General features: G+C 42.6%; 1 protein-coding gene across 3 annotated transcripts in view; it reads left to right on the plus strand.

The window, feature by feature from the left end:
- The window catches only part of tnrc6c2 (trinucleotide repeat containing adaptor 6C2), a 47,152-nt gene that overhangs the window by 15,250 nt on the left and 17,290 nt on the right, over positions 1 to 14,612 (plus strand). For 2 of the 3 annotated variants that reach the window (XM_058641713.1, XM_058641714.1), the window contains exons 4-6: positions 3,492 to 3,845; positions 9,696 to 12,194; positions 13,916 to 14,119. In XM_058641713.1, the coding sequence (XP_058497696.1) occupies positions 3,492 to 3,845; positions 9,696 to 12,194; positions 13,916 to 14,119 (3,057 nt within the window). The remainder of the gene's footprint in view (positions 1 to 3,491; positions 3,846 to 9,695; positions 12,195 to 13,915; positions 14,120 to 14,612) is intronic. The other variant, XM_058641715.1, reaches the window with a different exon arrangement.

The raw sequence follows: 14,612 nt of genomic DNA on the forward strand, positions 1-14,612 counted from the left end.
TGCCTCGGTAATTGGTTAGAGGCACCAAGGTCGCGCCCACATAAAAGTCTTGCTACACAACTGTCACTTGAACTACTTTGACTTAAATATTAAGATATTTAATACTGCCAAGATAGCAGAGAGATAATTGTCAGCATTTTGTGTAATTTTGCTATATCCTTTTTCTACTGCTTTTCAGCAGGTTTAATGCTGTCGTTCACAGTTTGAAGTTGAAAACCTTAAAGGATTTAAGGAAGTGTGTATTCAGAATACTACCGTTCCTGTCCAAATGGATTAGACCTAGAATATGAAATTGATAACAAAAATGAATGATTTATGAATGAACAATTTAATTGTTTTATTTTTGAATGATGAAGTAGAGTAGTAGTTAGTATTTTGATGGCATCTCATTTCAATGCTGGAATTTGATTAAAAAGAAAATATATATATATATATATATATATATATATATATATATAAATAATTAGACATATTCAACATAAGGGATTTGTAGTATGGATGCACTTGGACTACAAAACAGTCACAGACTGTATGACGCCGGGTATATGTGAGAAATGCAGTTGACTATGACCAGGAAAATGTGTTTGTTTGACACAGCAAACTGTTTTGCAATAATTGTGATTTTGTCAGAAAAAGATATTGTGCAAAGTTTGAGGAGGAGATTGAAAGAAAACTCATGTTGAAGTGTGTCACCTGCTTAATAATTTGTGTGTTTTGTATGTATGTACACAACCACACCAACATAAATAGTCAGCCAAGACCAAATTCAGCTTTGTTTGTACTTGGCTTTATTAGATTTGAAAAACCTACAATTAAATTTCCTTTGCTAGCAACAAGTATGTGCATGTAATAAGAGTAAATTCTGTACACAGATGTTCCCCGTCATTGGGTGTCAGTTCTAGCAGTGAGACGTATCCAAAACTGCAAACTGCATCCTGGTAGTTCCTTGGTCATTGAACAAATACTAGCTTGACCATAGTTAGTATTTTATGGTAGGATTCCAATAACAAAACAAAAACAAAAATAACAAAAAGTTCAATTTGAATCTGTTACAATTTGGTAATCTTGCAGCAGGGAACAGGAGAAATATCTAGTAGTGCAGAAAAAAGTTGTTAACTATGTTAAACTAGATGAAAAATGTCAAAAATAAAGAAAAGTGAGGTGATGGGGGGATTAGAAACTGGGAGATGAAAAGGTAAGGAGAGAAAGAAGATGGGGGGAATCAACGTGTACAAAGGCAGCATAATATAGCAGAGAACATCTGGCTGAAAGACAGGTAGACAGGAAAAAAGAGAAGAAACTGATATTATGGAGCAACCCACTGAGGGAAAGAGGGGGCTGAGAAGAAGCTCACAAAAGGAGCGGGCAGACAGGGGGGACTGAATGTATTTACCTCCCTGGTGTCTGATTGGTTGAGGCTGAGTCAGGCGGGCTGAGCTGAATTTAATCAGAGATGTGCGTCACCAGCTGCAGTTCCAAGCCAGCAGCCCATCAGATAATGCTGAGGGGGGTGTCGTTTTCTCTCTTTCCTACCTCCTTCTCCCTTTGACTACATTCTCTTCGGTGGAATGGGCCAAAAACCCCTGTGAATCTGTACTGTACTGTATCTGTTAATGCAATTTCAAGTTTCCTACTTGTCTCTGCTCTTTCTGTGTGTCAGCAAGAAGGCAGCCATCTGGATTGGCGTTGTGCTCACTGAGAAGGGCTCTGTTTTTAGCCCAAGCTTTCAGAGAGCCTCTTGGCAGGCAAAGTGAATAGCTCTGCACTTTGAATTTACTTTAACCTCCAGTGGGGTAGCATTTGCCTGTGTATGTCACTTAGCGGGTAATTGCCAGCACTGCAGTGCATGACTACCATATGATGTGTAGTTCTGACTCTCAGTTTGGACAGACGGAAGCTTTAATTAACAAATTATTTCCATCCAATTTATTTCCTTTCCCCATACCAGTATTTACAAAAACGATTATTTCGTCATTCTCTGTCTCTCTCCCTTGAGTGAAAGACAACAGATATGCAACTTTGGGAAAATGATGATGTCATAGTCCCAACCTCTATCTTGCGCTGGCATTCACTGTCCCCATCTTCGTCTTTGTTGTTGTCGTCCTCTGTCGTCCCCTGTTTTTGGAGATTGTTTAACAACTACTTTCAATGAAAAGTAACTAAAGTCAGTCTGAAATTACCTGTTTTCACAGACACTATTTTTTACTTGAATTAACAACACAACTCAGTGATTGTTTTTCCCTTCTTTTCCCCTGGCTTGGTTCATTCTGTCGCTGTTTCTGTGATTGTATACATTGTAATGTGTACGATCAGCATCACAGCACCACTAACAGGCCTGGCATAGGTACTAGGGCGTTTTGAATCTTTCTCAGGGCTTTGTGTGGATGGAGACATTCCTTGAAACAATGCCATGTTCACGGGTAAAGTTTTTCAAAAAGACAGAGTAAGAGACTGTTTCATCCCATTTCCATGTGACTATGACCTCACGATTGCTGCACTTTTTGTTTGCTAATAACACCACCTTTCAGGACAACACTCAATTAGATAGCTAACTGGTCACTGCAGCTACAGGGGAAAAGGTCAAACCAGCAGAGAAAGGTGTGTGAGTTATTGCATCAAGCACATGTGTAGGTTACTTTTGGAACACATTTCAGACTTAACACCAATTCATTAGAGGGGTAGCTGTGTCTCCAATTGGCAAAAGGCAGATTTCTGGGTGGGGGTGGAAGGAAAGGCAAGTCGGTGTAATGTCCTTTGGCTAAATTATGTGTCTGAGTGTGTGCACGTGTCTGTGAGAGAGAAGAGTGTAATGATGAGGAAAGTAGCTTCTTCATGCATTTGTGTGTCTGTGTTCAGTCAGCAGAAAAAATATGACCTTTTCATACTGCGTGTCTGTGGCACTAACATATGTTGAACAACAGGCTGCTTGAGGCGGTCTACTTAAAGGGATAGTCCTAAATAAATTGCAGTGCAGAGAGAAACAGTTTGAATTAAATGCTTTTTTTGCTTGTTTTATTTTTAATGAATACCTGCTGAATACGCAAAAAAAAAATATCACCCAAAATATTACCAAAGACTGGAGCATGTCATGTTTGAAGGACTTGTATATTGTAACTTGTAATCTTACAGTACATAACAGACCAGAATATAACTTGCTAAATTACTGGGGGGGTTTTACGATCACCACGTGTGCGGCTCATAGTAATTTTGTAACATTAAGCAGTATTTAGCCCACAAAGGATTTTTAAAAACTAGATTAACAGTCTTAATCGCTGTATAGAAGCTGGCATTTCAACATCAGGACTGTTCTTGTCAGTAGCTGTTTAATGTCAGCACTACTTAGCCTAATAATTTCTGTTATGTATTTGCTCATAGTGCGTTAACCCAGACATTAATACCTTGCTACCTGCATGTGTCTTTTTGTTTGTTTGTGTGTGTGTGTGTGTGTGTATATGTGTATGCTTGTGTGCCTGTGTATTGTATCCATCCAGTGCCAGAGACTGCTTCCACTAAGCCCAGCCCCGGCCCACCTCAACACCTCCGCCCTTCCAGCCCCACGCTGCCCCTCTCCTCCTCCTCTTTTTCTGGCAATGGCAAGCGCGCCTTCTCCAGTAGCCAACTCCCAACTCAGACTCCCCCTCAGCAGCAGTGCCAGTTGTCTTCTGTCAGTGCTCGCTACCCACCCAGAGAGGTGCCTCCACGCTTCCGCCAGCAGGAGCATAAGCAGCTACTGAAGAGAGGCCAGCCACTGCCTGCAGGAGCCCTCAGTGCTCTGACCCTCTCCTCTGCCTCATCTTACTCCTCTTCTTCTTCTACAAGTTCCAGCAGCACTAATCCAAACACAGGTTTGTTTCAGTATAGACATTTTTTATTGATTTCTGATAGATTTTCTTTTTTTATTATTTTAGACTAGACCTTTTTGGTGGTGGCTGTGTGCACATTATTTTATCTCGAAATACCATTCACTCTTTTTCTTGACATGCAGTTTAAATGCACAAAATGCTAAGCCCTCTGTAGCCTGTGGTTGCATTTTAATGAACTCATCAGTGGCCTCCACTATCACTGATATATACTATGCCTCAAGGTGTACTGCAGATGAGTGCTGTATGTGCATGCAAGTAATATTTTGATAAATGATGGGCACAGGTTATTTACATCATTTCTACTGCTGCTGTAAGCCAGCTTTGTCTTAGTATTTTTTTTTCCCCTTTTATATGTACATTTAACTTTGCCGATTTTAATTCAGTATAATCTTCCCACAATCATCTGCCTGTAATGCAGTATACGAATCTGCTTTATGATTTACATGGATACAAAGATGGTGTCACTTCACATCTTCTAACATAACATACTGCTTCTTCGAAAGCAGAGATGCAAGGCTTATTTCTGTTGCACACCATGCACTGTTTTGATATTTCATGCTTTGAGCAGGAGCCTGCACGGCCATCTGCTTGTGTCCTTGTCTCTTTTCTTACTTACTTTCTAATGCTTCTCTGTGCTGCCTTTCATTACTAACTCAACATTTGCTTGGAGAACACCATGCTCTTGGTAAACAAATCGGTAGCAGCTGTGGTGCATGGCTAGCCAGTCAGCAAACTACAGCTCTCTGCATTCAAGGGGCAACTGGTCCTTACATGCTGAATCAAGACACAGCATCCAACCAAAGCTGTTGTTTTTGGCAAGTTGTGTCAGGCTTACTTACTTAAATACTAGAACGGGGGGTTGATGGTGTTTGGTGGTTTTAAGGCTTTTCTATTTACTACGCAGTAATAGATATTAGCCTTGACTTTAATAAGCCGTATTCAAACATTGGCAACTAATTTGCCTGATAGATATTGTTCTTGTTTAGCAATAAAACACTAGGTACAAACACAGGACTCTAGCGGAAATGGGTGAATGTCATGTAGTGCACTCTGAAAAATTAGTATTCTGGACCATAATAATGAATTGGACAGATTACCTAAAGAGAGTACTGGCATCTCGTGAGAAGTGCCTGTACTCAAATAACAGCACCAATCCTCAAAAAAGTCAAATCAAGAAGTGCCGATACTGCCTACCGGGCAATACCAGCCCACTTCAAACCACTGTATATAAGCCTTTAAATTGAAAATAACATTTCTCCCACATTTCTCCCTTTCTCCAAGTTGAGATCTGCAAGTTGAGTATACTTAGCCTATAATGTCCTTATTCTTGTCCTAGTTCAGCAGTTGTTGTCATGTTTGGCCTTTGCCTCACACTGGTTTTCCCAGGGGCCCCTCAGTACAACACAACCTGTGGCAAAATAGCCATTGGCCATTGGTTTCCACCTCCTTTCTTCTCATTTTTGTCCTCAGGGCCTACCATCTACAACTAGTTCTTTCCTGCCTGCTCAGCAAATAGCCTTAAGCCAATGGCCCCGATTCTGTGAAAAATGTATTGTTAGCCATTTTGATTATCGATTAATCGATTTGAGTGATTCTTCCACAAATAAAACAAGTTTTCTGATTTTCATCCTCTTAAACATGACTATTTTTTTTTCCACCTATTGACATTTTTCAACATTTTACGCACCTAACAACTACTCGATTGATCAATTAATCTGCATGTACAAACAGGACCACATGTATGTATAAAGACAAAGTGGTTGGGTAGCAGTAAGAACACTGACCTAGTTGTCCTCTCAGATCCATGTTCCTTGCAGGCCAGCTGGCTCAGTTTGTTTGTATGCGTGCATGCAAACACACACACACACGGAAAAACAGACAGTACATGTTTATAAGCCAGAACTGCTGCAGTTTGATTTGGAGGATGTCTTAATGTGGTTAAATGTATTTCTTCTGACCAATTTTAGCTTAACTTTGCACACAAGTAACATTTGTGCAAAGTGTGTTGTATTAATAACCTCCCCAAATGGCTAGTCACACTCACCACCCCACCCCCAGTGTCTGAAAGACAAGGCCCTCTAGTTTCAAGGCCATTCACAACACTCCTACATAACCTTCACTCTACCCAACCCCGTTTAATTGTCCCACACACCAGACAGAGACCCCCGTCTTTTCTCCCTCCCTCCATTGCACCCACCATCCCCATCTCTCCAGCTGACTGGGGACCATTAAGTTGTCCAGGGCAGCCAGCAGCCGTCCAGACAGGCTTCCGAGTAGCAGGTGCTGGAGTGGGGGTCTCTTGAGACTGTGGGAACTGCAGGCCAACAGCTGTTTGCCAGTCATTCAGACAGAGCATGTAACCAGAAGGCACTCTGCTGGGTGCTGTTAAACACTTAGCCCTTTCATTGGAGCCCTTTTGATGAGCAGGTAAATCAGTTGGGTTTTTGAGTATATCTTATGTGTGTGGCTTTCTATAAGAAAGTTGTTCCGAGTTAGGCAGAAACTATGGTGTTTTAAAAATGGTGGTAGGCTACGTGGTGTCAAATATTCCATCAAATATTCGTAAGACTACTAGGAAGGTATTGATTGCCCTGTGTGCTCAGGCTGTGACACACACACACACCGAGGTTGCAGAGGTTTGAGTGAGAATCCCCCCAGTGGCTTCATTAATCTAGGCTCTGTCAGAGAAACTAGAGAAGTCACCATGGTCTCGCTCTCCTACTTTCTCCCCTACCTTTACAGAGGTAAACAAGCATGAGTGATGAGCTATGTAAACCCTCCTGTGACCATTCCCTCAGTCTCACTTTTATTTCTTTTTTTAGTCATTGCTTCCATGGAAAACAAGTACATGCCTTCTTGATGTAAGTGGGCGTAAAGCTCCACTTAAAGAGGAATGGAAAGAGACTATTTGGTGACAAAAGGCTACTAAATGTCCCCTACTGCCTCTGGTTCTGGTAATTATGTCATCCCACATTTGGCTCTGTGAAAACAAGATTAGACTGTGGCTCACAATCAGACTAAAGAATCTGTTCATGTTTCTTTCCCACTGTCAAGTGCCTGTCCCTCCCCCAAGACTTTCCTCCATCTCCCCCTACCATCCTGTCCTCTTCCTTATTCATTGACCATGCCTTTCATTTTATGCAAAGGGAGATATTTAATTCTTGGCTACTTGCCAATTTCTATGATGGCAGCTTGCCTCATTATTGACTCATCCCCTGCTTGTTTCTGCATTTACTCTGGCAAGCTGCATTCACACAGCTTCAGTCTGTAGGTACTGCTATTAAATGTAACTTTTTCTTAGCGCATGTATGAGCAATATGCTCATACATGCTCACAAAAAGGTAGCCCATCTTCCTATAGGAAGCATTAAGAGCCACCGAGGGCCTCTTTGTTTTATTTTTTTGACCTTTTTTATTCACCAAGCATTATCAGTCGCTGGCCCTCTAATTGCTACCAGAATGAAAGCAGCATCACATTACTGACACATGACTGCAAGCAGTGGATGGAAATTATAGTTCCCTTTTCTTTGTTTTTCATGTTCGGCCTGTCTCCCTCCCCTGCCAAATCGCTGCTTTGCCAAGAATCAGTAAGACCTTTCTGTTGGAATGTCTGTATAGGCAGTTGAAAGTGGAGCACTTGAGGCATGTTGAGGTGAATGGAAAAAAATCTGTTTCGCGTTAGTCCACAATTTCTTTATTTTGACATTTGCCAGAAGACACAATAGGCTTATTGCCTCTACAGTTAAATGAAATACAGCACAAACTTATTGAGTTAAATGCTCCTATTGTGGAGTGTATTGTGTTTATTTTTTGTTAAGACAGATTTCAACTTTTGCTATTTTATATTAGCTATTGAACACAATTACACAAATAGCTGCACTCAAATAGGTACCCTCTCTCGTCTTTCCCTTTTACGTGTTTTAATTTTTTTGTTGAAATATTATTTGTTTATATAGTCATAGCAAAGTGCTACTTTCCAGTGCTTTCCAGACTTTGATTAACTCACCATGTAACCTACTTTTACGCTCTTAAGGAAACAAAATGTGCAACTGAGACATGGACAAATGAGAGAGAGAAAGATACTCAAAATTTTGTGTGGATTCGTAGCTTCTTGGTCTGTTAAATGGCACACCCCTTGGCTCATAGAGTTAGATTTGTCAGAGCTAGATCAAAACAGACAGAGTATAATCAGTTTACTCTTTGCGTTTAAAAATAAGCCACTGAGAGCTTGTCTTGGATGAGGCAAATATTTTACCAACTCTTTCTGAAGTTAAAGCCAAGTGAGTCAAGTATACTGCAGTAGTTAGCCAGGAAATTATTATCTAGCGGGTTTCTAATGCTTGATATTATTTATATGTGAGCTGTATGTGCATATGTGATGTACTGTAGCCATCTTCAAAGCAAGATTACTAAGCACTTTCATTTTCATGACAAAATATTGTTTGCAATATAGCCCTACCATCTTCAACTTTTGCTGAATGTGTGAATGTCACTAAAGTCAGATAAATATCTAGCTTCCGTGTATGCACTGTGGCTTCTTAACACACATGAATTTTACTCTCCTAAAGTTAATTGATAAATTTCTTCCTTCACATGCTCAGTTGGCCTGTGTGCTGGTCATTGCTTTTTCAACCATTATATGAGGCTGGCTGAGTGGTTAGGATGTTTGCATGCTGGATCAATACCCACCCTGCTCTCAGCCACTACCATTAATAAGATTATTGATTAACTGCCTCCCACTGATTGAATACCCCTTTACAGCATTGACTCAGTCTATTATTAGTTCCCCCTCTGATGGGATGCTTTTGTGCTTAATGAAATTGCTTGTGTGTGATACAATGCTGATTAGATAATTGTTTGAAAAATATGTTGTTGTTTTTTAGCATCAATCTGAATTTGTCAATCATGCTTAGTCTGCATACCAAGTTTGTAGTATAAGTCTACAGTCACTGGATTGAAATAAAAGCTGTACATGCATACAATAAAATGCACATGTACACACACCATATTGTACATTCACAGATGCACACATTGTGCTTGTAGAGAGAAGCCACTAGACACGCATATTCACACAAGCCTTAAGGAATTGTTCCGTGGTTTCATAGTGCAGTGCAGTTGAAGGAGGAGTATGCCTGGCGGAGCGTAGGGGGGTGATGGATGGGAAGCCATCCTGGTTTTATTCCAATAAACGAGCAGCGTTCCACTTGGGCTTCCTTTCACAGCCCCAGTCAGCACAGCCACGATAGAGATGGATGAGCCTCTCACTGCTGGGTGTTAGTGGAGAGGGAGAGGAATTAAGGGGTGAGGTAATAGGTGGGGGCAGAAAAGGAGAGAGGAGGGAGAGATGGGGGGGGACGCAGGAGGTAATAATAATAATGATAATAGTGTAGAATATGGCTGCAAGTAGCGATATCAAGCCCTTGCATCCATGTGGTCTTGTCCTCCCATCCAAGATTTTTGTAGAGGTCATCCTGATAGACGTTTGCTCTTTGTGTGTAGGTAAAATGACATGTAGCATGCTTGGATGCACTATGCGATTTTGTGTTTAATTGTGGAATGTGCAAGTGTGACCATCTCATCCTGCTAAGTCTGATGGCCGGCATTAACCAACCAAGAAAATAAAATTGGTCTACACATCTAATGGGGCTGTATTACATGATCTTGTCTAGTCTAACCTGAAGTGTTTTTCCCCCTCACTCCCCATTTCCACTGTTTACCAGTTACATCTCTCTGTTGTTGTTTTTTTTTGTTTATTTCTAGTTCAATGTTATCACCTGTAATGTTTTTTCTGCTTCCTTTGTCTCATCTCCTATTTTTTCCTCTCCCTTTTTAGACATATCCCCCCAGAGTGGTCCTGGTGCCCAGTATGAGGCCTCTCATTGGGGAGCCTCTTTGCCTGTTGACAGCTCCTTCAATGCCAACAGTTGGGACAAAGTGTTAATTGACGAAAGTGACACAGAAGCCTGGCCATCCATCAGCTGCAATAGTGATCCCAGCCACTCTAAAGAAACAGAATGCCCCTTGAGCTCAATTAGCTCCAACCTAGACACCAGTACTGTCACTACCACCAGTAGTAGTAGTTTTCTGAGTATGGCCACAGGTGCCACTGGCCAGCAGGCCCACTACCCTTCTCTCAAAGTTAACAGTAACATGATGACAGGACCATCAGCCAACACACTTGGTAATAGAGGATGGGGCTCCGATGGGAAACAAGATAGTATAAATGGTGGTCGAGGAGCACCCAATAACTGGGGCTCTCCCAGTTTTAACTTAAACCTCAATCCCAATGCCAACCCATCTGCCTGGCCAGTTCTGGGCCACGAGGGTGGTGGAGGGGGTGTTGGCCCAGTGTCCAGCTCTCCATCTCTCCCACCAGGTATGAATGGCAATGGAAACATGGGAAACGGGACCCTAGGAAGTACAGATAATAGTGGGGGAGGTTGGGTCAGTATGAGAAGTACCAACGAAAATGATCAACATCCTTCAAGCAGCACAAGCTTGTCCTTCAGTATGGAATGTGCTGACCTTAACTCTGATGGACCAAAACGCACTAAGCAAGCTCAGGAGCCTATGAGCCCTATTCATGGTATAACTGGTTGGGGAGGCCAATCACCCACTGAATCATCCCAGCTCAATGTGGACACAAAAAGCAGCTCTTTATGGGGTGGTGGAGAAACAAAGACAACTGACTCACCCAAGGACTCCGGCTGGGACTCGGCTCCTTCTGGAGGCCTTTCTGCTTGGGGTCGCCAAGGCAGTGGTGGTGGGGGTAGTGGAGGTGGTGGCTGGGGTGACTGGGGAAAATCCCCTGGAGTTGGAGATGGATCAAAAGGCTGGGACTCTGTAGATGCTGGTAGTTCAGGTTCAGGCCAAGAGCAGCAACACCCTTCATGGGGCCAGCAGCCTGGAACAGCCCCTGCAAGTGAAGGTAGTGGGGACAGCAGTGAAGGTCAATCTCACAGAGACCGGTCATCCAGCATGGATTATACCCCTGTGCTACCCCGGCAGGACCTTGACCCTCGAGTGCTGAGCAACACTGGTTGGGGACAGACCCCCATCAGACAGCACACTGTATGGGAGATGGAAGAAGCCAGTTCTGATGATGGAAAGAGCAACAGCAGCTCAGACACCATAGGAGGCTCCAGCTCTAATGGTATGCCACCATCTACCAATGGAGGTACCATCAACTCTAACATTGGGTCCAGCCAGAGGCCTGGGTCCAGCCAGAGGCCCGGGTCTGGGGGAAAACGTGACACTGTTGAATCACAATCTACTGGTTGGGGAGCCCCTCCACCTCAGCCAATCAAGACTGGATCCGGATGGGGAGAAACTCAGCAGTCACTCAGCAAAACCTCGAACGGCACTACAAGTAGCTGGGGAGACCCTTTGCCTACCAATGGTCCTAAAAATGGGGGCACACAATCCTGGGGGTCTGAGGATAAGTCACCTAGCTGGGATGATGACTTAAGGAAAAGCAAGCCCACCAGCTGGGGAGAAGGCCCTAAAAACTCCCATGGTTGGCGCAGCAGTAATGGTGGCTCAAATGGTTCCAATACAGGGGAATGGGGAGAAGGTGAGGCCAAGAATAATGGCTCCTCTAGTAGCATGTGGGAAGGAGAAGGAGGCAATGCAGGAAATGGTGGATGGAAGGAAAGCACCAGGGGAGGAAACACAGGAGGAGGCTGGGGTAAACCTCCCCCTACTGTTAGTAATGGTACCTGGGGAGAAATGTCACGTTCTAATGGTCCAGTGCAAGGAGGCTGGGGATCTTCCAAGCCTCAGGAAAGCAGCAGCAGTAGCAGTACTGGCAGTGGAGGAGGTGGCAGCGGAGGAGGAGGTGGCAGCGGAGGAGGAGGTGGCAGCATTGGTTCTTGGGGTGGTCCTGGTTCTGTCAAACAGAATGCCCCTGGCTGGGGCAGTGTCACCAAACCGGACCAAGGGATGGATCCCACTGGCTGGGAAGAGCCCTCCCCTCCCTCCATCCGCAGGAAGATGGAGATTGATGATGGAACATCCACCTGGGGTGAGCCCTGTACCAACAGCCAGGCTGTCAATATGTGGGATCGTAAAAAGCCCAATAATAACCCAGGCAGTAGTGGCCCACCCCCCAGTAAGAATGGTGGAATGATTATGCCCAACAATAACAACAACAATCACTCTATTGGTCCTGGTAACAACAATCACCATCACACCCACAACATGCACCACCATCCCCATCATGGCCCGCCCCCAACTCACCTTCAACATCATGGAAACAACAATGGATCACCCAACAATGTGGGCTTACATGCAGGCACTGGCCCCCAGGGTAGAGCCCCCCTTGCCAACCCAGGTAAGCTATTTATTTATTTTTGATTTTATTCATATTTTATGAGTCTCAGGAGGAGAACATATACAGTGTAAATTGTGCCTAAAAAATAGAACACAGCAGGACCCAACACACCCAAAAAAAAAGAAAAAGAAGAAAAACTATACAGAAATGAGTGCTTGGCAGTATATTTTTTACTGCAAGACCTGTATATGAAAAACCAAACATAGTGCAGCAAAACACTGTTCGAGGTGGGACCCGTTTTCACTGATGCACGACACAAATTTACTCCACCACTTAAGCAGAAAACATGTCTGAGAGTACCAAGAATGTATGCAGTTAAGTTACAGACACAGACAATAGCACCACTCCTTCTTGCTCGACCACTCACTCGGTACAAGCGCACACACTTGACTCTGCCACTGCCTCTCTCGCTCAGCACTCACACACTCAACTGCACCTCTCTCTCGCTCATGCATGAATAAATATCATTGTAAACAATGAAACCATTGACATTTTGAAAAATACCATCATATACTATGAGCTCTGTAAGAATAATTATGAATAGGTAGTCTCCTGGAAGTACTTTAAAAAAGGGTCCCAAGCATCATTTAAGAGGGCATGCTTGTGTTTGGTGACAAATCTTATTTTTTCTAATTAACATTATGTTAGACATCCCACAACCTCAGACAGTAAGAAGGAGAAGAGGAAAGTGCAACAGTCTGGCTTTGTAGAGGTGTTAACTTGAAACTTTCTGGAATTATGCCAAACGGGGCCAGCAGGGGATTGGGTTGGAAACCACTTTAAAATGGATTGTGTTGGAGCAAGACTAAAATGTATGACAGTGTGTTTGGTTCTGATTTACATCATAGACGAGTTGGATTATGCAAAGATTTAGCAATTTTGAATGGAGTGAGGCAGTGCTTAGAGTTTAATGAGGAATGAATCCTACTTTAGATTATATGAGCTCTTCATTCAAACATATGTTTAAGTTATTCTCCAAAAGATATTTTAAAGGCCCCTTCCTGCTTTTTGTTCTTAATATAAATTCTCCAGGAAATGTTTTCAAATAATATTTGATTGTTAAGAAAAGCAGAAATGCTAGATATAATTTACAAACCCAGTATACACAGTGCATTCCAAAAAGTCTATTCTTTCCTCATAACATTTTTGAATAAATTATTGAATTAAATATGTAGATTAGTTTCATTCATCACTGTATGTAGTTTTTGAATTGCCAACAATATGCTTAAGTTAGTGTTACAGCTGGTGGCACCTCTGGTGTTTGCCATTTGAACTACAGCTACCACCGAAGATTATTAACACCTTTTAAATTGGCTGAATTTGGAACAGTTCTATCTAAACACTATTCTATTCTAGTACAGTTCAGTATAGAGTATATAGTAGAGAAATAGAGAGAAACTCAATCCCTTAATCAAAAAGATCTTGCACTAGCTTGCCTGAGCTACTCCTTTCATCTCAAACACATTCATGCAAAGTCAATACCTGAAAAGTCAGACTGAGAATGTCAGGGACCTACTGATGTCTGTAGGGGGTTGTATGAAGGGTCTCTATAAAGAAAACAAATCACTCTAGTGACATGCGTTTTGTTAGTGTTTCTTAATGATATGCCCACTACAGCTTTTGATAGTATGAAATTGTACAAGAAAGGGGTTAAGAAAAAAGACTCAAAGAAAGACAGTCACTTTAAAAATGTTTTCTAAATTTTAACTCTTACTTTCCAGGTTGGGGAGAGCTTCCCAGTGCTCAGCCCAAATCAGAACCTGCTTGGGGAGAGCCAGCAGCTCCAACATCAGCTGTGGACAATGGTACCTCTGCCTGGGGCAAACCCCGAGGGGGAGTAGGAACCTGGGGAGACGGTGGCCACAAGTCTTCTGTGCCCTATGGTAGAGCCAACGTACCCCCAGTTTCTGCACCCTGCAAGCCAGGTAATACCCCATTGAAACTATGTTGATATAGTAATACATAATTTCAACCACATGAAAAAGCATTGTCCTCTTTGCCATACTGGGGGAATATGTAGGAATATGTTCAGTCTCATCAGTTGTTGATAATATTGTTGGTCTCACAACCCCCTGACTGCTATACCACTGTAGCAAAGCCATACTCAACAAATTGCAATATTATATGTGCTGGTTTATCAGTCCCCCATTGCCACACATTGTATGCTGCATTGTTGTCTTGTAATAGTGTCAACGTGTTACAGATTGCTTGGCATTCTGAAGCTTAGTACAATGTACAGTAGTATTTCTGCTATAGCCTGTCGGCATGATCGTTACTATAGGCATCGGGTAAAGATAGTGTCCAGTGTTAAAGCAACCTTTGTAAAAGACAGATTGATGATTTCTCCCAGTATGCGTACACTAATGTCTTTCATTTAATGGAACAAAACAGGAATTGTCTTCAGACCTGTACCATTTG

This window comes from Solea solea, chromosome 10 (assembly GCF_958295425.1).
Source record: "Solea solea chromosome 10, fSolSol10.1, whole genome shotgun sequence".
NCBI lineage: Eukaryota > Metazoa > Chordata > Actinopteri > Pleuronectiformes > Soleidae > Solea > Solea solea.